General features: G+C 40.4%; 1 protein-coding gene across 3 annotated transcripts in view; it reads right to left on the minus strand.

The window, feature by feature from the left end:
* Window positions 1-16,880, minus strand: part of ncanb (neurocan b) — a 174,660-nt gene that overhangs the window by 140,841 nt on the left and 16,939 nt on the right. For all 3 annotated transcript variants that reach the window (XM_080876810.1, XM_080876808.1, XM_080876809.1), the window contains exon 2: window positions 1,336-1,418. In XM_080876810.1, coding sequence (XP_080732936.1) covers window positions 1,336-1,408 — 73 coding nt within the window. In that variant the 5' untranslated portion in view covers window positions 1,409-1,418. The remainder of the gene's footprint in view (window positions 1-1,335; window positions 1,419-16,880) is intronic.

The raw sequence follows: 16,880 nt of genomic DNA on the forward strand, positions 1-16,880 counted from the left end.
GAGTTGGCTGCATTTTCATCATCTCTCTGCTGTGGAATCAGAGCCCTGAGTCACAGAAAGGCCCTGCTGCCAGGACAGTAGATTTTTTTTTCTTGCACAGAAGGCAGAAACAATGCAATACACTGAGCAGACGGTTGGGGAGGCCACTGAGAGCAGTGAGGGGGCGTGCAGTCTGTCCTACATACACACCAGCACATGCAGATACACACAGATACACAGCAGGAGTGTACAAGGAGAGTTTGGAGAGGGCAAAGAAGTACCGTGGGTTGTAGATCCTTGTATTGCATACTGTGTCCTTGTAATGGACAGATAACACTACTAAACAGACAGATAAGATAGCAGTTAACCAGATTAGGCGTACAGGCTGACAAGACTTAGAGTTCCGTCTTAACTGTATGGATGATTTCTTTTCATACACCCAATTACATGTTTCTCTGTCACGATGTCCTTTTCTAAACTCAAAGGTTTAGTGAGTCAGTAAAACAAACATTCAAAAGTTTGGCTAACTCGCTGACACATAATGAGAGGATTAGGATCGTAAAGTCCAGCTTTTGAGCCCAATCAAAGAAAAGTTTAATGAGCTCTGCAAATTTATATTAGAAATAAATATCTCAGAGACTTATCAAATCTCAATCAAAATCATTTCAGTCTCTCTAAAATGGCTGAGAGGGTGAAAGCTAGCTTCGGAGATCTCAGATGTGATTTCTGTTGTACTTCTCATCCTTTCAAGCTCCTCTTGAATGAGCCATTGGGGTAATTACGAGCAGATGAAATGAAAGTAAGTGGGCTGGTGGTGAAGGTCTGCCAAGCATTCACATCGTGAGCGCGGCTACAGAATTAGAGGGAAATGGACACACTGACAAAGAAAATGTCAGCATGACCGAGAAGAGCTAATGAGAAATGTAAAGAGATGTGGTTTTTTAATCTCCTTGAAGATAGCTGCGGAGGGCTACTGCTCACAACACGCAATATTTCACAAATTGGCCACATCTAAATGACTATAGCTATTATCCATATTATATTGTCCTTAATTGGCACAGCTAGCCATTATCAGCTACTGCTAAGAAACAAAAGATATAAAACTCGAATATAACTTCTGGGTCAGAAAAGTGAGGCAAGAGTGGTCTGTGTATCAGAAAACCTAAATCTTGTGATTTAATTGTTTATAATTAATCTAATACACGTAAGAGAAAATTTGTAGAAACTTTAGCTTCTGGGAAGATTTCCGAGACACTGGTTTAATGGCTATGTGTGCAGATGGTTATCAGAAAGTTCTGTATTACATGCACTCTAGGTCAGACGATGGGGACTGCCCACAGTTTAATGAGGACTCACCCCAGACCGCAGTTTGAAGCAGAAGGAGGGCCAGCAGGAGCTGCGGTCCACAAACAGGCAGTAAGCCCTGCATCCTGCTGCACCTGGAGACAGAGATGAAGAGAGAGGGAGGAAATGTGAGTACACAAAGGAAACTGTAATCAACACATTGCCCTTGTGAAGTTCTTCTAATACACAAGACATGCTTGGATGAGTCATCATTAATAATTCCTTTTCAAGGGATTTTTCCCCCCCCTGTTGCTCAGTGAAGGCCTTAGGACACACATACAGTTCATTCTTCAGTTTAATTTGCTGTTTCGTAATGTGGGTGGGATAAAGTCTTCTGAAGCCTTTTCAGACAATGGTGATTAAAGGCTTTTAAAGGCTATGTAATAAATACCTCGACTTGATGTGACCATTGTGCTTAATCCTTTTGAAGTACAATAAAGAAATAGACGATTATCTTTACACTTCACAAATAGCTATTGCTCAGAATTAAATGTACAGGCTGAGATTTACCTTTTATCTTTAAATCTATCCCAATATGTGCTTCTTTCTCAGAATATTTCATGGCATAAATTTTCACCTTATATCCAAGCTCTCAAAAACCATGCCATACCATCTTTGCGCACTAAGCCATCAACCAACTGGCAATAGATGTGATGAAAATTCTGGTAAAAAATATTAACTATATAATGTGCCTAATGGCTTGCTTGATATAGCAAGCTGTTCAAAGGTTTAATGGAGGGGGGGAAAGCAAAAGAGACTTTTTGGGAAAAATGCTGAAGAAGAGGAAGAGATGCTGATGGATTTCAAGAATAAAAATAGATAGATAAGGATACTAGAGCCAAATCTAACATGATGGACCTCTGGGTTCGCTTGTTCCACACTGCCTGCTGAAAACTCTGCTGAATCAAAGCAGGATCGAGTCTGCCACATTCAACAAAAAAAGCTATGTATTTGAGAGGTAGGTTGACAGGAGGTGTCTATGGTATGTCTGTATAAGTTTATCTGGAAAACATTTTTTAAATAACTAGGGATATTTGTGACTTACACCGATGCTGGCTTAGCTTTCACTTTAAAATTCAAGGAGTATAGGAACTAAAACATGCTGATAATGACTACCCAATGCCAGTGTACATCACAGGACTGAATATTTTTTCTCTCTTGCCAAGATCTTTGCAACCTTTTGTATTTTTCATCGTAGTTGTCCGAGAGTTTACAGCAGCCAACAAGAAAACAAGAGATGGACGACCATACAAACAAGGCTCAAGTAACACTATTATCTGAGCATTTATTTATGTATATGTGACTATAACATAATGTCTTTAAGTCACAAAAGCAAGGGGATGGAGACCAAATGAGGTAAGTCGGCCTCCTGCTGTTGGGTCCCGGGTGTAAATAATGAGTATGGCATCTCTGGAGACATGGCAAGCCGAGCGGGGCCTGAGGGCAGGAGAGGAGCTGGGTGGGAGGGATGGAGGAGGATTTAGTGGCTGGTCGCAGAGATGCAGGACATAGATAACCAGTGTCAGTTACGGCAGCGCTGGTCTCTCTGACTCAATCTCAACGTTACAGCCAAGGACAAAAACACTGACCTCATACCAAATACATATGCTCTGCAACAGCTCAATGTCCACGGTGGCAGCACACGTCAAAACAGCAAGTTTGCAAAAAGAACATTTTTGAAGCTGAACCTTTGTAAAATCCTGCTTGATAGCAAATGGTTAAGGCAAATAAATGCAGCTATTTTACAAAACTCTCTGAAAGTAATTATTAAAAGCCTGCAGCCTTAATTATGTGCAGGACAGGCATCACAATACAAGTTCAATTTAACTGAACTGATCTGTTTTTTCTTCTTTTCTTTTCTTTTTTTTTTTTTAGAAAAGCTAGATCAGCATCAGGTATTTAATTTCAACTTTCATGAGAATATACACAGAAGACTCTGCAAGTCCAAACAGCATGTATTAAAAGTCTATCTTAATTGCTATTTTGGCTTGGTGCTGTATTTTCTAACATTCGGAACTTTTTTAATTAATTCTAAAATAAAAGCATATTGTTTTCAAAATTGCTTAAGTAATTACACAGTCACAGTTTAAGCTTCTGCCACAGCAGGTCATCTGCCTCCATCTCACCCTATCTCTTGCATCCTCTTCATGTATACTGAGCCACATCTTCCTCCAGTGCATTCATGAATCTTCCTTTCCACCTCTGTTCCTTCTGTCTTGCAGCTCCATATTCATCATAGTTTGATATTGTGCTTTATTTTTCCTTCACTGGTTGCTAGGTTTGACTCTTTCTTGTGTCTTTCCCTCCTCAGTTTATCAAAGCTGTTAATCATTAGCAGCTACTCATGTGCACTCTCCGGTCACAATTTTGTTTACTGTGACCAACCAATTTCATCGCTTCCTTTTATTTTACCCAACCATCATCTCTACATTTAGTCTACTATCCATCGTTCCTTCACTTTTTTCATGGTGTTTGCTTTTCATTCCCTTTGCATTTTAAATTTAAGGCCTCCACAAAGCTATAGTAAATAAAAAGTACAACATTTTATCTTAGTATGCCCTTTTCTGCAAATTGTGTATTAAACTCTTCCAGGACAACGTTAATGCTTTGCATTGGTACATCACACCTTTCTATAGACCGCTGTGCCCTTCTTTCTCCTCCTCTCTCCTCTTTTGTGATGCAAGGTTATCTCTTGTATATCCACAACAGGACTCTGGCTGTTACAAGGATTCTAGGACAATGTTGTATAAGTGAGAGCGGTTTTCTACATCTGTATTCTAAGTGCTTTCTACAAAGTATGTTCCAGACAACATGCTGAGACTGTCCTTTGAAAACATCAGCTCACTTGAGTCAGACCTGACATTAAACTCCCACATCGAGTCTAAATTCAGCAGCGTAAATTCTCCATCAAGAGTTTGGGGGATGCAAGAAAAATATTCTGATCCATGTGAATTTGGCTCCAGTCTTGGCTCCACATTTATATATTGAACTCAGGCAAATTCCAGTCAGAATCAGGGCTGTTTAATTACTAAATAGGTGCAGCAGAGTTCACTATGTATGGAGCCTGAATATTAGCTGGTCTGATAGTTAAATATTAAAGACGTTCTGCTCCACTCTTCATTTTTGATGAACTATAATACTGCAACATAATATACCATTTAACTGGCTCTGCCTCACAAGAATCATACCATACATGTTGATGTAGATTTTTGATCAGCTTAGGTCTTTTATCTTGTACCAATTTCCTGATCCTACCAGTAGCACGTGCTTTTTAAGTATCACCTGAGGATGGACTCTTCAGTATGCTTACCACTGACATCAGAGTAGGCAAACCATATAAGATCTGGTATTTAAGACTACTTTTATTCTACTTCTACTTCTTTACTATTTACTATTCTTTTATTTAAGTCTCTATTTAAGTCACTGCTAACTGACTAGAAATGAGAATCAGTTAACTATCCGGTGCAGCTGACATTAAGCTCCATTGTGCAGTAAATTGTAAGGATGTGGCAACATATTGTCGAAACATTCATAAAGGAAGATATCCACTTTGTTGACACCAACTGAAAAATAAGATTACAATTGCTGTGTCACATCATTTTGTGCTGAGTACACGTTAAGAGATGCTGAGAAACTGAAAGACTAAAAGAGTTCAGCTACTTTTAATATGATTTTTCCCACCAAAAAAGGAGAATAAATGACAACAAGTCAATGAAGGTTTATTTTTTGAACTATGTGACTTGAATATGTTATATGAGATCACAGACAGGAAGTAATAAATCTAGCATAAGAACCTACAAATACTACCTTTACTGCCCAGCCCCTCATCTATACAGCCTCAAAGCTGACGCTTCACTTATCTAGGTCCCCCATAATATAAGTGTGAAGTGGATCGGGTGAATAGCTAATGAGATATGCAAAGAAAATAAAGGCAGAAAAACATACAGAGATTCCTTGATTTATTAATGCTATTAGAAAGTCTTCCAACCGAAGCTGACTAATCGCAACTGAAAGTCAGTATGATCTCTCCTGCTGTGTGGTAATATCAGCAGGAAAGATTCAGCCAGATCTCAGCATGTCAGAGATGTGCCCTGTTCCCCACCATGCCTGTCACAGATACTGTAGATAAGACAGACAGCTAGATGGTTACAGACAGACGGACAAAAATACAGAGACATCCTGAAAGAAAGATACAGAGCCAAGCTGTCGCATTTTCCTTTCAGTTCCAAAGACGTTGGTCCAACCTCAGCCTTTCATGGATGACTTGCTCAATCCATCTGTCGTTCCATCTTAATCTCACCTTCTACCTTTTTCTGTCTATCTATATTTGGATAAAATTAGCTGCCAGTCTACGTCTGCCACCATCTTTACCCATGGCTCAAAGAAGTCTTTTTTTGTGTGTGTTTTTCTCACACACAAGTTTGATCTTGCTTCATTTATTTGCTTTTCTCAAATTGTCGCAACACTCTTTCCTCGCCATACTGCATTATTAAGGAGGCACATTAATCACTCGGGCTGCCTGTCACTCCATCGCCACACACTTCTGTTGTCCCCGCAGCACACATGCACACACATTCACGCACACATTAATGCTGGTTTCACAGGGGGAGTTAGTCCCATCAGTGTCTGTGTATAAGTCCCTTAGAGTGAAAAATGAGGCTACCCTTCGAGTGACAAAGGGCTGTTTTCCTTCCAGGAGGATATTACCAAGGTTTTAGCAAGCAACCTGTCACGCTGTGTCATACATAAATGGCTTTAGCACTTCACATTTTCTGCACAAAAGGGGACTGTTCTGTGTTTGCACCTGTCTTGAAGCATGTGTTATCCTTGGGTGGGTTTCTTTTGTTGCTGGCGAGCTACAGCATGAAACACCTAAATAAAAACAATGGCTGAGTGGGTGGCTATATTCCAGCTTATAAAACCTGTATGAGGCAAAACAGCAGGACCGTACGGCTGTTCAGACAAGAAAAAAGAATGAAAGAAAAAAGGAACATATACTGTGTGCTGGAAGAGAATAAGTTGTACAGCTGACAATTGAGATGACTCATTGATAACTCCTCAATTACCATCCAAATTGAGAGAGGAAGAAAAATGGGCAGGTAGCTGAAATAAAAGCGAAAGGAAGTGAGGTAAACAAAGTGTGAAAAGGCACAGAGAAACAAAAACGGTACTGAGAAAGCCAAGGCTTATTTCAGCCCAACTCAAATGCCAAGCCTGAGTGGATGAGAGGGGAACTTGAATCTTAAGCAGCCATAAATTTCCCCTGATGCTTTGCTATGCCTGCACTCTCTGTATATGCTTGGAAGGGAACAGAAGCTCGTAGACCAGGGTGAGGGAATATGGCAAGACTCCCAAAACGCAAAAGTTGCCATGAGATTAAGAAACCACCATATGGGCTTAGACACACAGGTTAACTCAGAGACAGGTTTATTCCATCTCTCTCTCTCTGTCTCTCTCTCTCTCTCTCTCACACACACACACACACACACACACACACACACACACACACACACACACACACACACACACACACACACACACACACACACACACACACACACACACACATGCATGCCAACAGTGCAAATACAGGCAATAAAATTTTCCTTAGAATCTGAAAGTCTGAAGAAGGCACTGTTTATGAGGGAGGAGAACTGATCTGCATTAAAATGAAGCCTGGAATATTATGAACACTGAATAAGTAATGTTTAAAATACCTATGGGAATGTGGATATACCTGTGTGCTAAGAGTGTGAATGAAGTGTGGATGGCATGAACAGATGCTTGCTCGCACGCACTCGAATGCAGACATGCACTTGATATAAACTCATTAGTGCATACACCTGCGCATACATCTCAACTCAGGACACACTTGAATGCTTTTTGTAGATAATTTGTGCCTTTTTTTTTTTAAACAAAGAGTTTCATGCTTTTGTTTTTCTTATTGTTCGCTTTTCTTTTGATATTGCAAGTGAGGCATTTTATTTTACAAAGAACTCTGTAATTGTTATATTTAAAGGTCCCACACGAATGCAGATTATTTTTTAATAGGCTCTGTAGGACATGAATGAGGAGCTCCTCGTACTCACATGAAAAGGTGCAGTTAATCAGGAGTTGGGACAAGAGGGACAGAGGGATAAAAGCCATGAAGGAAGAGGGAATAAAAAGCAAGGATGAGACTGCGCTTCCTCCACCATTGTGTGCCTCAGAGCTGAAAAGTGTTGTCAATTACTGTGTTTTACTGCACAAAACTGCGTGCGCACACTTACCCAAACCCAGACAGGTGTTTTTATCAAGTCATTTGTCTGTCTGAATGTTTGCATTTAGATGCTTTTCTGCTGCGATTCCTCAAATTTTCAATAAACACGATGGTCTGAGTGGCAAAGGACAGGTTAAAAAAAAGAAAAAGAGCTTCTATGCTATAGAAAGCAGGGCTGACACTGCTGAGCACCCTGATGGTGCCGAGTGGGAATAGGCTTCAGGGCTGCCCAGAACCATACAGAAAGCCATTACTTACAGCTGAAAGCCACCCTGGTCTCCCTCATTCATACAGCGCACCCACACACCAGCCACCACAACCCGAGCTCCTGTTAAAGAGTCAGCTGGAAGTGGAATATCTCCCATTACTTTCTCTAAAACATATTACCTTGCTCTCTGTGGCCAGAAAAGGCGAGCTCATCCTACATGTGAATAAAAAAGGGCAAGAGTGAACGATAGAAAGAGAAAGGTAACGAACAGAGAGAGGGAGGAACAGAGTGAGAGATTCTCCTGAAAAATGAGGTGACAGAAAGCTTTTTATGTGCGGGAAGGGTGGCCAGGCAATTTTCAAATGTCTGAGGCTTCTCATTGGCCTGCCTGCAAAGCCACTTTATATGGTGGCAAATGTTAAACTTGTTCTGGTGACATCAAGATCCCCTTGGCCGCCTACTTGCCTTCGCCTGGAATAGTAAATGTAGCTTGAGGCAGGGTGTAGGAAAGAAATGGTTTCAACACCTTGAACACGAGAGGCAAAGTTGCATCTGCCGTCAGGGCTCGTTTAGACTATCTATCTATCTATCTATCTATCTATCTATCTATCTATCTATCTATCTATCTATCTATCTATCTATCTATCTATTTATCTATATAAACCATCCTCCTCTCAATATAGCTACTAAACACAGGCTCAAACATATTTTGTATACCACTGTACATGGCGGTGCTGAAAGGATGTTATCAGTTTATTACAGCAGGTCTTGGAGAAGGACATACTTCTCTGGGAAAGCTGCCAAGATTTTTCCTCTCTTTACTTCTTTCACTCTCTTATTCTCTCTTTTCTACATTGTTTCTTCTCTGTCATCTGACTCCAGCTCGTACGTCTTTGTGTTTCCTCTCTCAATTTGTCCCTTTTTTGGTCTGTTTTCAGGATCCAGGGACGAATGGGATACAGTAAATCCAGGATGTTGACTGCAGGTTGTAAAGACTCCTCAGTTAATCAATGTCAGCAGAGCAGCGGCACTAAATCATGCTGAGGCAAAGGCCAAGGAGCTGGTCAGTAAACCAGCACTATCAACTGTGCACCAGATTCTCCCATTAGAATAAATAGAGCAGCAGTCTATAGATCAGCACAATCATACAGTATGTACAGTAGCATGAGTTGACTCGAGTTTTGCTTTTCAACCACCACACCACAGGCATGATGGGTTACAGAAAAGGGTGGCTGGTGTATTCTCCTCTATTTTTAGTATTGTGACATGATGTAATGCTATCAAATCTGCAAAAGTATGCAATGCATATGAAGAGTTGTGGAGCAAAATTAGCTGCACTGAGAATAAATTAGATCATTTTAGATGTGATTTTCTCATCTGATCAATATTCATATCAATACTCTGATAATTATTCCTGTGATACACATTTATTAAAGTTTAGGATTTTAATGAACTAAACCCAGTACTGCCATCACAGTTGTTTCAGTTGTCTATGATGGATGAGTTTGAATACTCCATCCTTCCTCCCTTGGTGATACACATGCTCCTTCTCCTTCCTTCATTCCTCCACCTCCCTCATCATGCAAGTCAGCCACACAGAGAGAGCAGACTAATTAACAGAGGGATGAGAGCTGCCTGTCGTTTAGGGACTTATCTAATTGTCCCTTGTATTTTCAAAAGGAAGCTGAGAAGCCATTCTGGGAGGGTTGACCAAAATAAGAGAAATATTTAGTGTACGCGAGATCCATATAATCCACTTTTATATTTTTCATTAAACCATATCACAATTAACACACTGAGAAGACTATGCATAGGTGGTCTCTCTCTCTCTCTCTCTCTCTCTCTCTCTCTCTCACACACACACACACACACACACACACACTAGCCCTGTGGCAGGGGTAAATTGCTGCTTTGATGTGCAATTAAATCAGTCTACATCTCATCACGATTGCTGCAACTGCCAGACACAGACATCCATCTGAAACACACATACACAAACTTAACCGTGAAGTCACCAGGATGCAGATGGACAGATGGTGTGTTTGTATCATGTTCACAAGGGTTGGATGTTTGTGTGTATGGCTCAGCTAACACTGCAGCCCCCTGAGCGGGAACTGGACTGGACTGTGACCTTTGGTGTCACAGTTTCTGGCTGACTGACGGTCAAACCATAGACGTTATAAGAGAGAGAGAGAGAGAGAGACATCACTGAAAGAACTGAATCTATGGGATAACAGCAATAGCAGTTATTATAATTAGATTTTTTAGGATAAGCTAGTCAGACTTTTTAAGAGCTTTTTCTTTTTTTTAAGATCCTACACGAGCAAATATAAATGTTTCTTTTAATTCACAATAATATTTTGTAGTAAGTTAAAGATCATCTCTCATTTAAATAATTGAAAATTGCTCTGCTATTAGAAAGAAGGTACACGTAATTAACTGAAAACGAGCTGCTGTGCACCCACTTTTAGACAGATTTATATAACAAAACAGTGTAAGTAACAATAATGTAAGTATCTGACATTTGTTTTTTTTCTCCAGCTTATTTATTAATTAATCTCTTCCCTGTGTCCCATGTCTTGTTACTTTCGTCTCTTCGCTTTGTGTTCCTTCTGTTCCAGAGTCTGTCATGTTTCCATGTCTCTTTCTAGTCTGCGTCTTTGTGAATGCCTTGTGCTTCCTGTTTTACTTTGACAGTCTGTGTCCTATGTTAGCATATTCTGCTTTGTTTCCTTTGTCTCGTTATGTCAGATTAGCCCCAGCTGTGCTTTCCTCCTGTTTTCCATTCCCTCATTACTCACTGGTATATTTTAGCCCTGTGTTTTCCTCTGTCCGTTGTCATGTTGTACTCTCACTATGCTGTATTTCCCCCCCTCCGTGTTCTTAGTTAATTCCTAGTTCTCAGTTCCTGGTTTATTTCCTAGTGTTCGAGTTTCTTGATTCCAGTTCCTAGTTTAGTTTTGTACTTGACGTGAAGTTTTTCCAGCAATAAAGTTGCCGTTTTGAGTTTATTCCTTCGTCTTGAGTCTTGCGTTTGGGTCCACATCCTGCCTGCCACACATCGTCACCTTGACACTGGCGTACAGTGGGCTCTGAGGTGGATATCTATAGCGTTGGCCATTTCTCCTCTTTAAGCCTTTTAAAATGTGATTTAAGTGTCTGATTAGGTTTCTTGTTAAGAATGTTTTCATGGCTACGTTTGTGTCTTTGCCCACAGTGAAAAGCTTCTACACTAATGACCTTTTACCACTTAGCTGTGATTGCATATGCAACTATTTGCTTGGTTTGCACATGGATGAAACGTATGATGCAGACTTGCCAGTCATGATTAAGAACACTGAAAATTGGCCAATTCTGGTCCCCACCCAGTTGAAGAGTGCAGCTCTACTTTTAGAGCGTGAGCATTAGCATCATTCTTTGCTAATCCAGAAGATAACATTATTTGACAGTGTAGCAGATATACAAGGGCTTTGTAAAATATTAAAATATAAATATTCTTCTTCCTGAGTTGGACACTGAGTGTTTGTGACAGAAAATTTGAATTTAAGCCATACCTTTGATGTTATGGCATCACTAGAGGAAGTCGGGCATTGAGAGAGTATGCCACATGAGAAATGGAAAACAGAAAATATCATGGCAGGACTGACGACAAACTGAAACTATTAAAACACTACATTCAGGCAAAAACAAGGACGTGAAGCTAATGAGCTGCAAAAAACATAAAAAAGATTGTGTGTTTAAGAATAGACCCACCATTTGTGAATGATTAATGAGTAATGTCTGTGACTGCTGAATGAAACAGCATACCGATGATCCAATTTAATCTTTTTGTGGTGCTTCTTAAAATAAAATGCAATAAAGTGGGTTTTGTTCATCATTAGTTTTAAGAGTTTGCAGTAAAATCTGCACTAAAAATACATCCACATTCTACAACTCTGATCTAAAAGCTATAGCCCCTAGAAGAAAATTCTTAATTTTTTAGACAAATAAATGAGTACAGTTAATAAGAGCAGTGAGATGTGACTAAAAATGTTCAGGACTAGAAACGTGAAGTTGTGTTAATCTCAGTCTAAAATTGAAGTGCGACTGAAAGAAAAAGGGCTGATTAACAAGTCCGAAGTCTTATAGGCAACTGAAATATAGAAGAGTGACAATGAGATTGCTGATAAGATTCTGACAATGAATCAGCTCTGACAAATTGTACCAGATAGCGGATATATAGGAAATAACATGGAAAGAAACTGGGGAAAAAATGGAGGTTTAAAAAAAAAAACTGAGAGACCAAGACAAGATGAAAAGTACAGTGAATAAATTGAGCAGAAATTGGAATTGGAGCATACTCGGGCCATGAAGGGAACCTGATTTTGACAGGGTAGACAGAGAGTGTAAGAAAAGAAACCGCATGAAGGAGAAAGACACTGAGCTGTGATAACTGTGTGAGGCGGAAGAATCGAAGTGTGAGAATAGAAAGGGGGGGGGAAAAAAATCAAATACTCAAAGCACTAAGAAAGGAAATTCTGTGTGGGGGGTGGGGTGTAAAATGCAAGGTGAAATGAAGCAGGCACATAATAGTGGGAGTAGCTTCACTGCTCTTAAATGCATTAAAAAGTCACATGCAGAAGTGTTAATGAGTTGTAGAAATGTACAGATGTCTCCAGTCTTTCTTTAAGCGTGGCAAAGGAGTATAATTGCTGTTAACGTGTAAACAAGCAGGTTGAGGAAGGTGTGAGGCACTGGTGGGAGTGAAGCCATGGGAGATGAAGAGAAGAATGGAAAGTTTGGGCAACTCTGTAAAAAAGTAGAACGACTGAGGATGGAAAAGAGCGATAGAAAGCAAGAGGCGATGGTGCAGTCTGGCTTATTTCAGGCTTTATTGCAAAGTGCCACAGTGCGGTCTAAGTCCAAGCACGAGTTCTCGGTTTGAGATGGAGATGGACCAGGATCCCCTAGGTATATCGATTCTCAGGCACACTCATTTGGGAGAATCAAAATTGATGATACCTGCCTAAGGCAGAGGTTTATTTACCTATTTATCTGGTGTCTGCTCTAGCCCTGCTCCTGGCTGTCTTGGAATAAAGTGGCTACCTGCTGGGGCTACCAGCAGCCCTCCACGTCCAAGCATGACAACCAATTTCAGAACATGTGAGTGGATGTGAAAGAGCGGGACACTGAGCATGCAGCAGAACACAGATTTAACCCATGAGCTGCATAAAGCAGAACCAGCTAGGCAACACAAATTGACATTTCTCAGAGGTGTGTAGTTCAATTTAAGGTTCACTTGATTGTTAGTTTTAGGCTATTAGGCTCACTTATCCTACATACAGACAAGTCGATTTTAACATGAGCAACATGTCACTCCCTGCTGCAAAGTCGATACTCCTGTTGTCATTTAAGTTCTTCGTCAACAATGAAGATATCTGGAGACTTCCTGTCCATTTGACTCCATCTTTTCTCTTGTGTACCCGTTTTTCTCAAGAAATAGTTCTAGATTTATACTACAAAGATCTCCAAAGCCTTAATTTTGTTAGCTTGTTACTTAATCTGTGGGGCTGCTGGTGCTATTCCTCAGTTTTTGTGTAAAAAAAGACAGTGTCTTAATTAGTGACCTTTAGAGGTGTTAGTAGATAGATATTTGATGTTGTTAAACAGAGCCCATGCTAGTGTTTCACCCCAATTACAGAGGCTAAGCTAATCCAAGCTAACCAGCTCCAGCCAGACAAACTATTGCTTGAAGCCTTTTGCCTATTTGGTGATTTGAAAAGCAAAAAGAAACACAGTCACCATTTCAAAGTAAACAAGCGTTTAAAAGCATCGTATATAAAGGATTGCTCTGTGAGGTTCTTCATATCTCACAAGCAGACAGTGTTTCCCCTGTCCCTGTTTCTCTCCCAGCCCTCCAATTTCTCCCCTCCCCTCGTCGCCGCCCCAATCTTGTAAGCTACACAGACTGCCTGATAATTGGATTTCATCAGACAGTTCAAACGAAGGCATAAAATAATTAGCAGCAAAAACCAGAATTAATCTCAGGCGTGGCGATCATCTTTCTGGTCAGGCAGGTCTCTCTGGGAGGGCGACAGGAAAACATATGATATCATTCTAACGCAGTTTGGGGCAGACCGTGCACCTGTACAGGCGCGTAGCTCTGATGTGACAAATTGTCGCTAGCCATTCTCATGCTCGGGTGAGTCAATCTGTACGAATACTGTATGTCTGTGACTGTGCATGTGCGTTGGTCTTCAGCATATGCATTGAATTTCTGTTTGCTTTCTGGTCTGGAGAGAAGCCTTTTGAATGTGAAGTCGCAGCAGAGCATCAATACAACCCCTTCCCCCATCCCTTGAGAAAGGAACAAAGAGGCCAGACTACATCAGGACAGCCTTTGATCAGTTCAGTTCTATCACGTTTTTGTCAGTAATTGACAGACTTTGGATCCCAAAAGCTTCCCGTGCAACCTGCAAAATTTAAGCATGGAAATACTTTATGCCCTCCAATATATAAGTGCCATTGTATTTCTCTTACACTACAGGTGGTTGTTTCAGTTATATCCTTGAGGCCGTTACTAATATGTAATTTTTAAAAATTAGAGCCAGCCATGAAGTGCTTATTCATCTCCGCTGAATACACCTTCAGAAAAAAGTCAAGAACAAAAAAAACTAAGGCACTCCATCCTGAATCTAAAGTAATAAAGCGATTTTGCTCCGACTGCTTCTTTATTGGAGACAAATTAACCTGCTTTACAGGAGAGAACACTGTTAGCAACCTGTAAATTTGATCACATTTATTATATTTTTCCCTGTACATGAGAAGAAGAAGTGGAGTAGGGGGGCTTTAAAGGTTTTACTCTGTGAGCTGACTAAATGAGAGCATCACAGAAGCAAAGCCATTCCATCAGAAAGATGCTTCTTGCTTATGAGTCAACAGCGCCTGTGTTCTCCCCAGTAATATTCATTCCAAGCACACAGGCCCCAAACGAGAAATGCACAGCCTCTGATTCTTTTTAAAATTTATTACAATACCAGCCAAACAAATAGAGAATAAACCAAGCTGTACTAATTTTCCATTACAGTCATTCATTTTTGTTCAGTTTTCTGACAAGCTGCCACTTTTGTTGAATTGTAACCTGTTCTTGTAATCTTTTTGATAAAAGCTTAATGGTTCTTATTGTTGTCCCACAGCTTTGGTGCTGGAATGGAGAGCTATTAGCCTGTCATTTATCAAGCCCTCGGTGTCATGTGTAATGGCTAAGTGTTTTGAACCAACTAGCACATGGCAGCATGAATCTTTCTGAAGGCTGGTGATTATTAATGACAGTGGCAGCGCAGAGCAGCCACCTTCAATCACACTGCAGGTAAATCCCAGCTCCTCCACAAAGAGGATGGCAGGGAAGAACCCTTTAATTCCTTTTTTCCAGGAATTAATCAGCCCCGTTTCTAATTTCTCACCTCACCGACGTTCACTAAATAAGAGATGAGACGCAACGTACACAAACATGTAAGCACACGCGCGTGCACGCAACATCGAACAGATGACAAATGAGGACGCAAAAGCTCATTTGAATATCAGAGAAAAAGAGTGCTGGTGTGGCAAACGTAACCTCCTCCAGCCTGTGCTGTAATTACTCAGCACTGGAACCCAAGAAGAAACACTGGATTTACAGAGCAGGCACTGCTGAAGACAATGAAAGCAGGTGAAGGAGCTCTAGAAGCATTTTGAAAGCGAGGGAGGAATAAGAAAGCGATGAAGAAAAGGTCAAGGCAACTTGGGAAGTAGAGGAAAAGACTGTAAGAGTGAGAAATTATTTAAAAGTTGAGGTAAAAAGTGGCTGGCTAGCTTTGCTTGGACCATCTGTTGCACGAAAACCTACTTGTACAGAACAGACAGGGATGGAAAGCCTTTTCTGGATGACACCCCACTCACTGGGTGCTTAATTCCCATTGCTCTTTCTCTATCTGTATTTCTTTACCCAAATGCTTTACGCAACAACTCAAAGAATAGTCTGAATTTGTGAGAAATTATTGCTTTTGTTTCTCACAATCTAATGAGAACATCCATACCACTTTGGTCTCCATTGTAAAAATGAGCTTAAGCCACAAATTGTGGTTATCTTATTGAAACGTTTCCGTTTAGATGTGCTTGCAACAAAACAAAACTTAATTAGAGTTCAGTGGATTTCATGTGAGAATTTCAGTCTTTGCAACCTTTTGTTTTTGTACCGTTTAACCACAATGACCTAGGTAAAATTACAGGAAATGTTATGTGGCCTCTATTGTGGCTTTATTATAACTATTTGGGAAGCAGATTTTACAGAGTTTAAGTATTTTTTTTACTTGAGCTGAATTTAAATCAAGATTCCAATCAGGAAAGTCTCATTTTATAATTGCACTTTTTCAGAAGCCTAAAATTATATGTATTTTTTGTGCTATTCTAAAAGTCTTTCTGCAGATTAATAGCTACGCCATCTTTTTTTTTTTAAACTTTTTGCCATTTGTTCTCTTTGCCTAGATTTTCTTTTGTACACATTTCTGCCTCTCCTCTAACTTTTTTCTTTCTCTCTTGCCTTCCAATTTTCTGCTCTGTTCCTCCCTCTCCGTGGGATCACTGATGAGTGTCTTGGCAGAAGCAGAACCAGTGAAGGTGTCACTCCAGGGGCCTGTCAGAATTTACCTCAGTGGCCACAGACCCACACACACACACACACACACACACACACACACACACACACACACACACACACACAAACCACCTATGAACTGCCACTGAATTTTAAACTGCTGCCAAAATGAGCTACATAACAAATCAATACAGGTTTCTTGTAGTAATATCACTCAATTTACGAGAATAGGTCATTTGCATTCATTTTTAGCTTATATACTTCCCTTTATTTTTAAAACGATACAGTCACTACCTTTCTCCTGTCCCTCCATCCCACTGTTCCAGTTCCCCCTATCATTTCTCTTTGTGACTCTCTCAGACACCCTGCAGGTGTCAGCTATCGGTTCCAGCTCAACACTTAATGACTAAATTGGAGCAATTAATTACCCTGATTGGTGATGTTAACCTCCACCTCTTCCACCTGGACTCTTGGCAGTG

The sequence above is a fragment of the Rhamphochromis sp. 'chilingali' genome (genome assembly GCF_963969265.1).
Source record: "Rhamphochromis sp. 'chilingali' genome assembly, chromosome: 3".
Lineage (NCBI taxonomy): Eukaryota > Metazoa > Chordata > Actinopteri > Cichliformes > Cichlidae > Rhamphochromis > Rhamphochromis sp. 'chilingali'.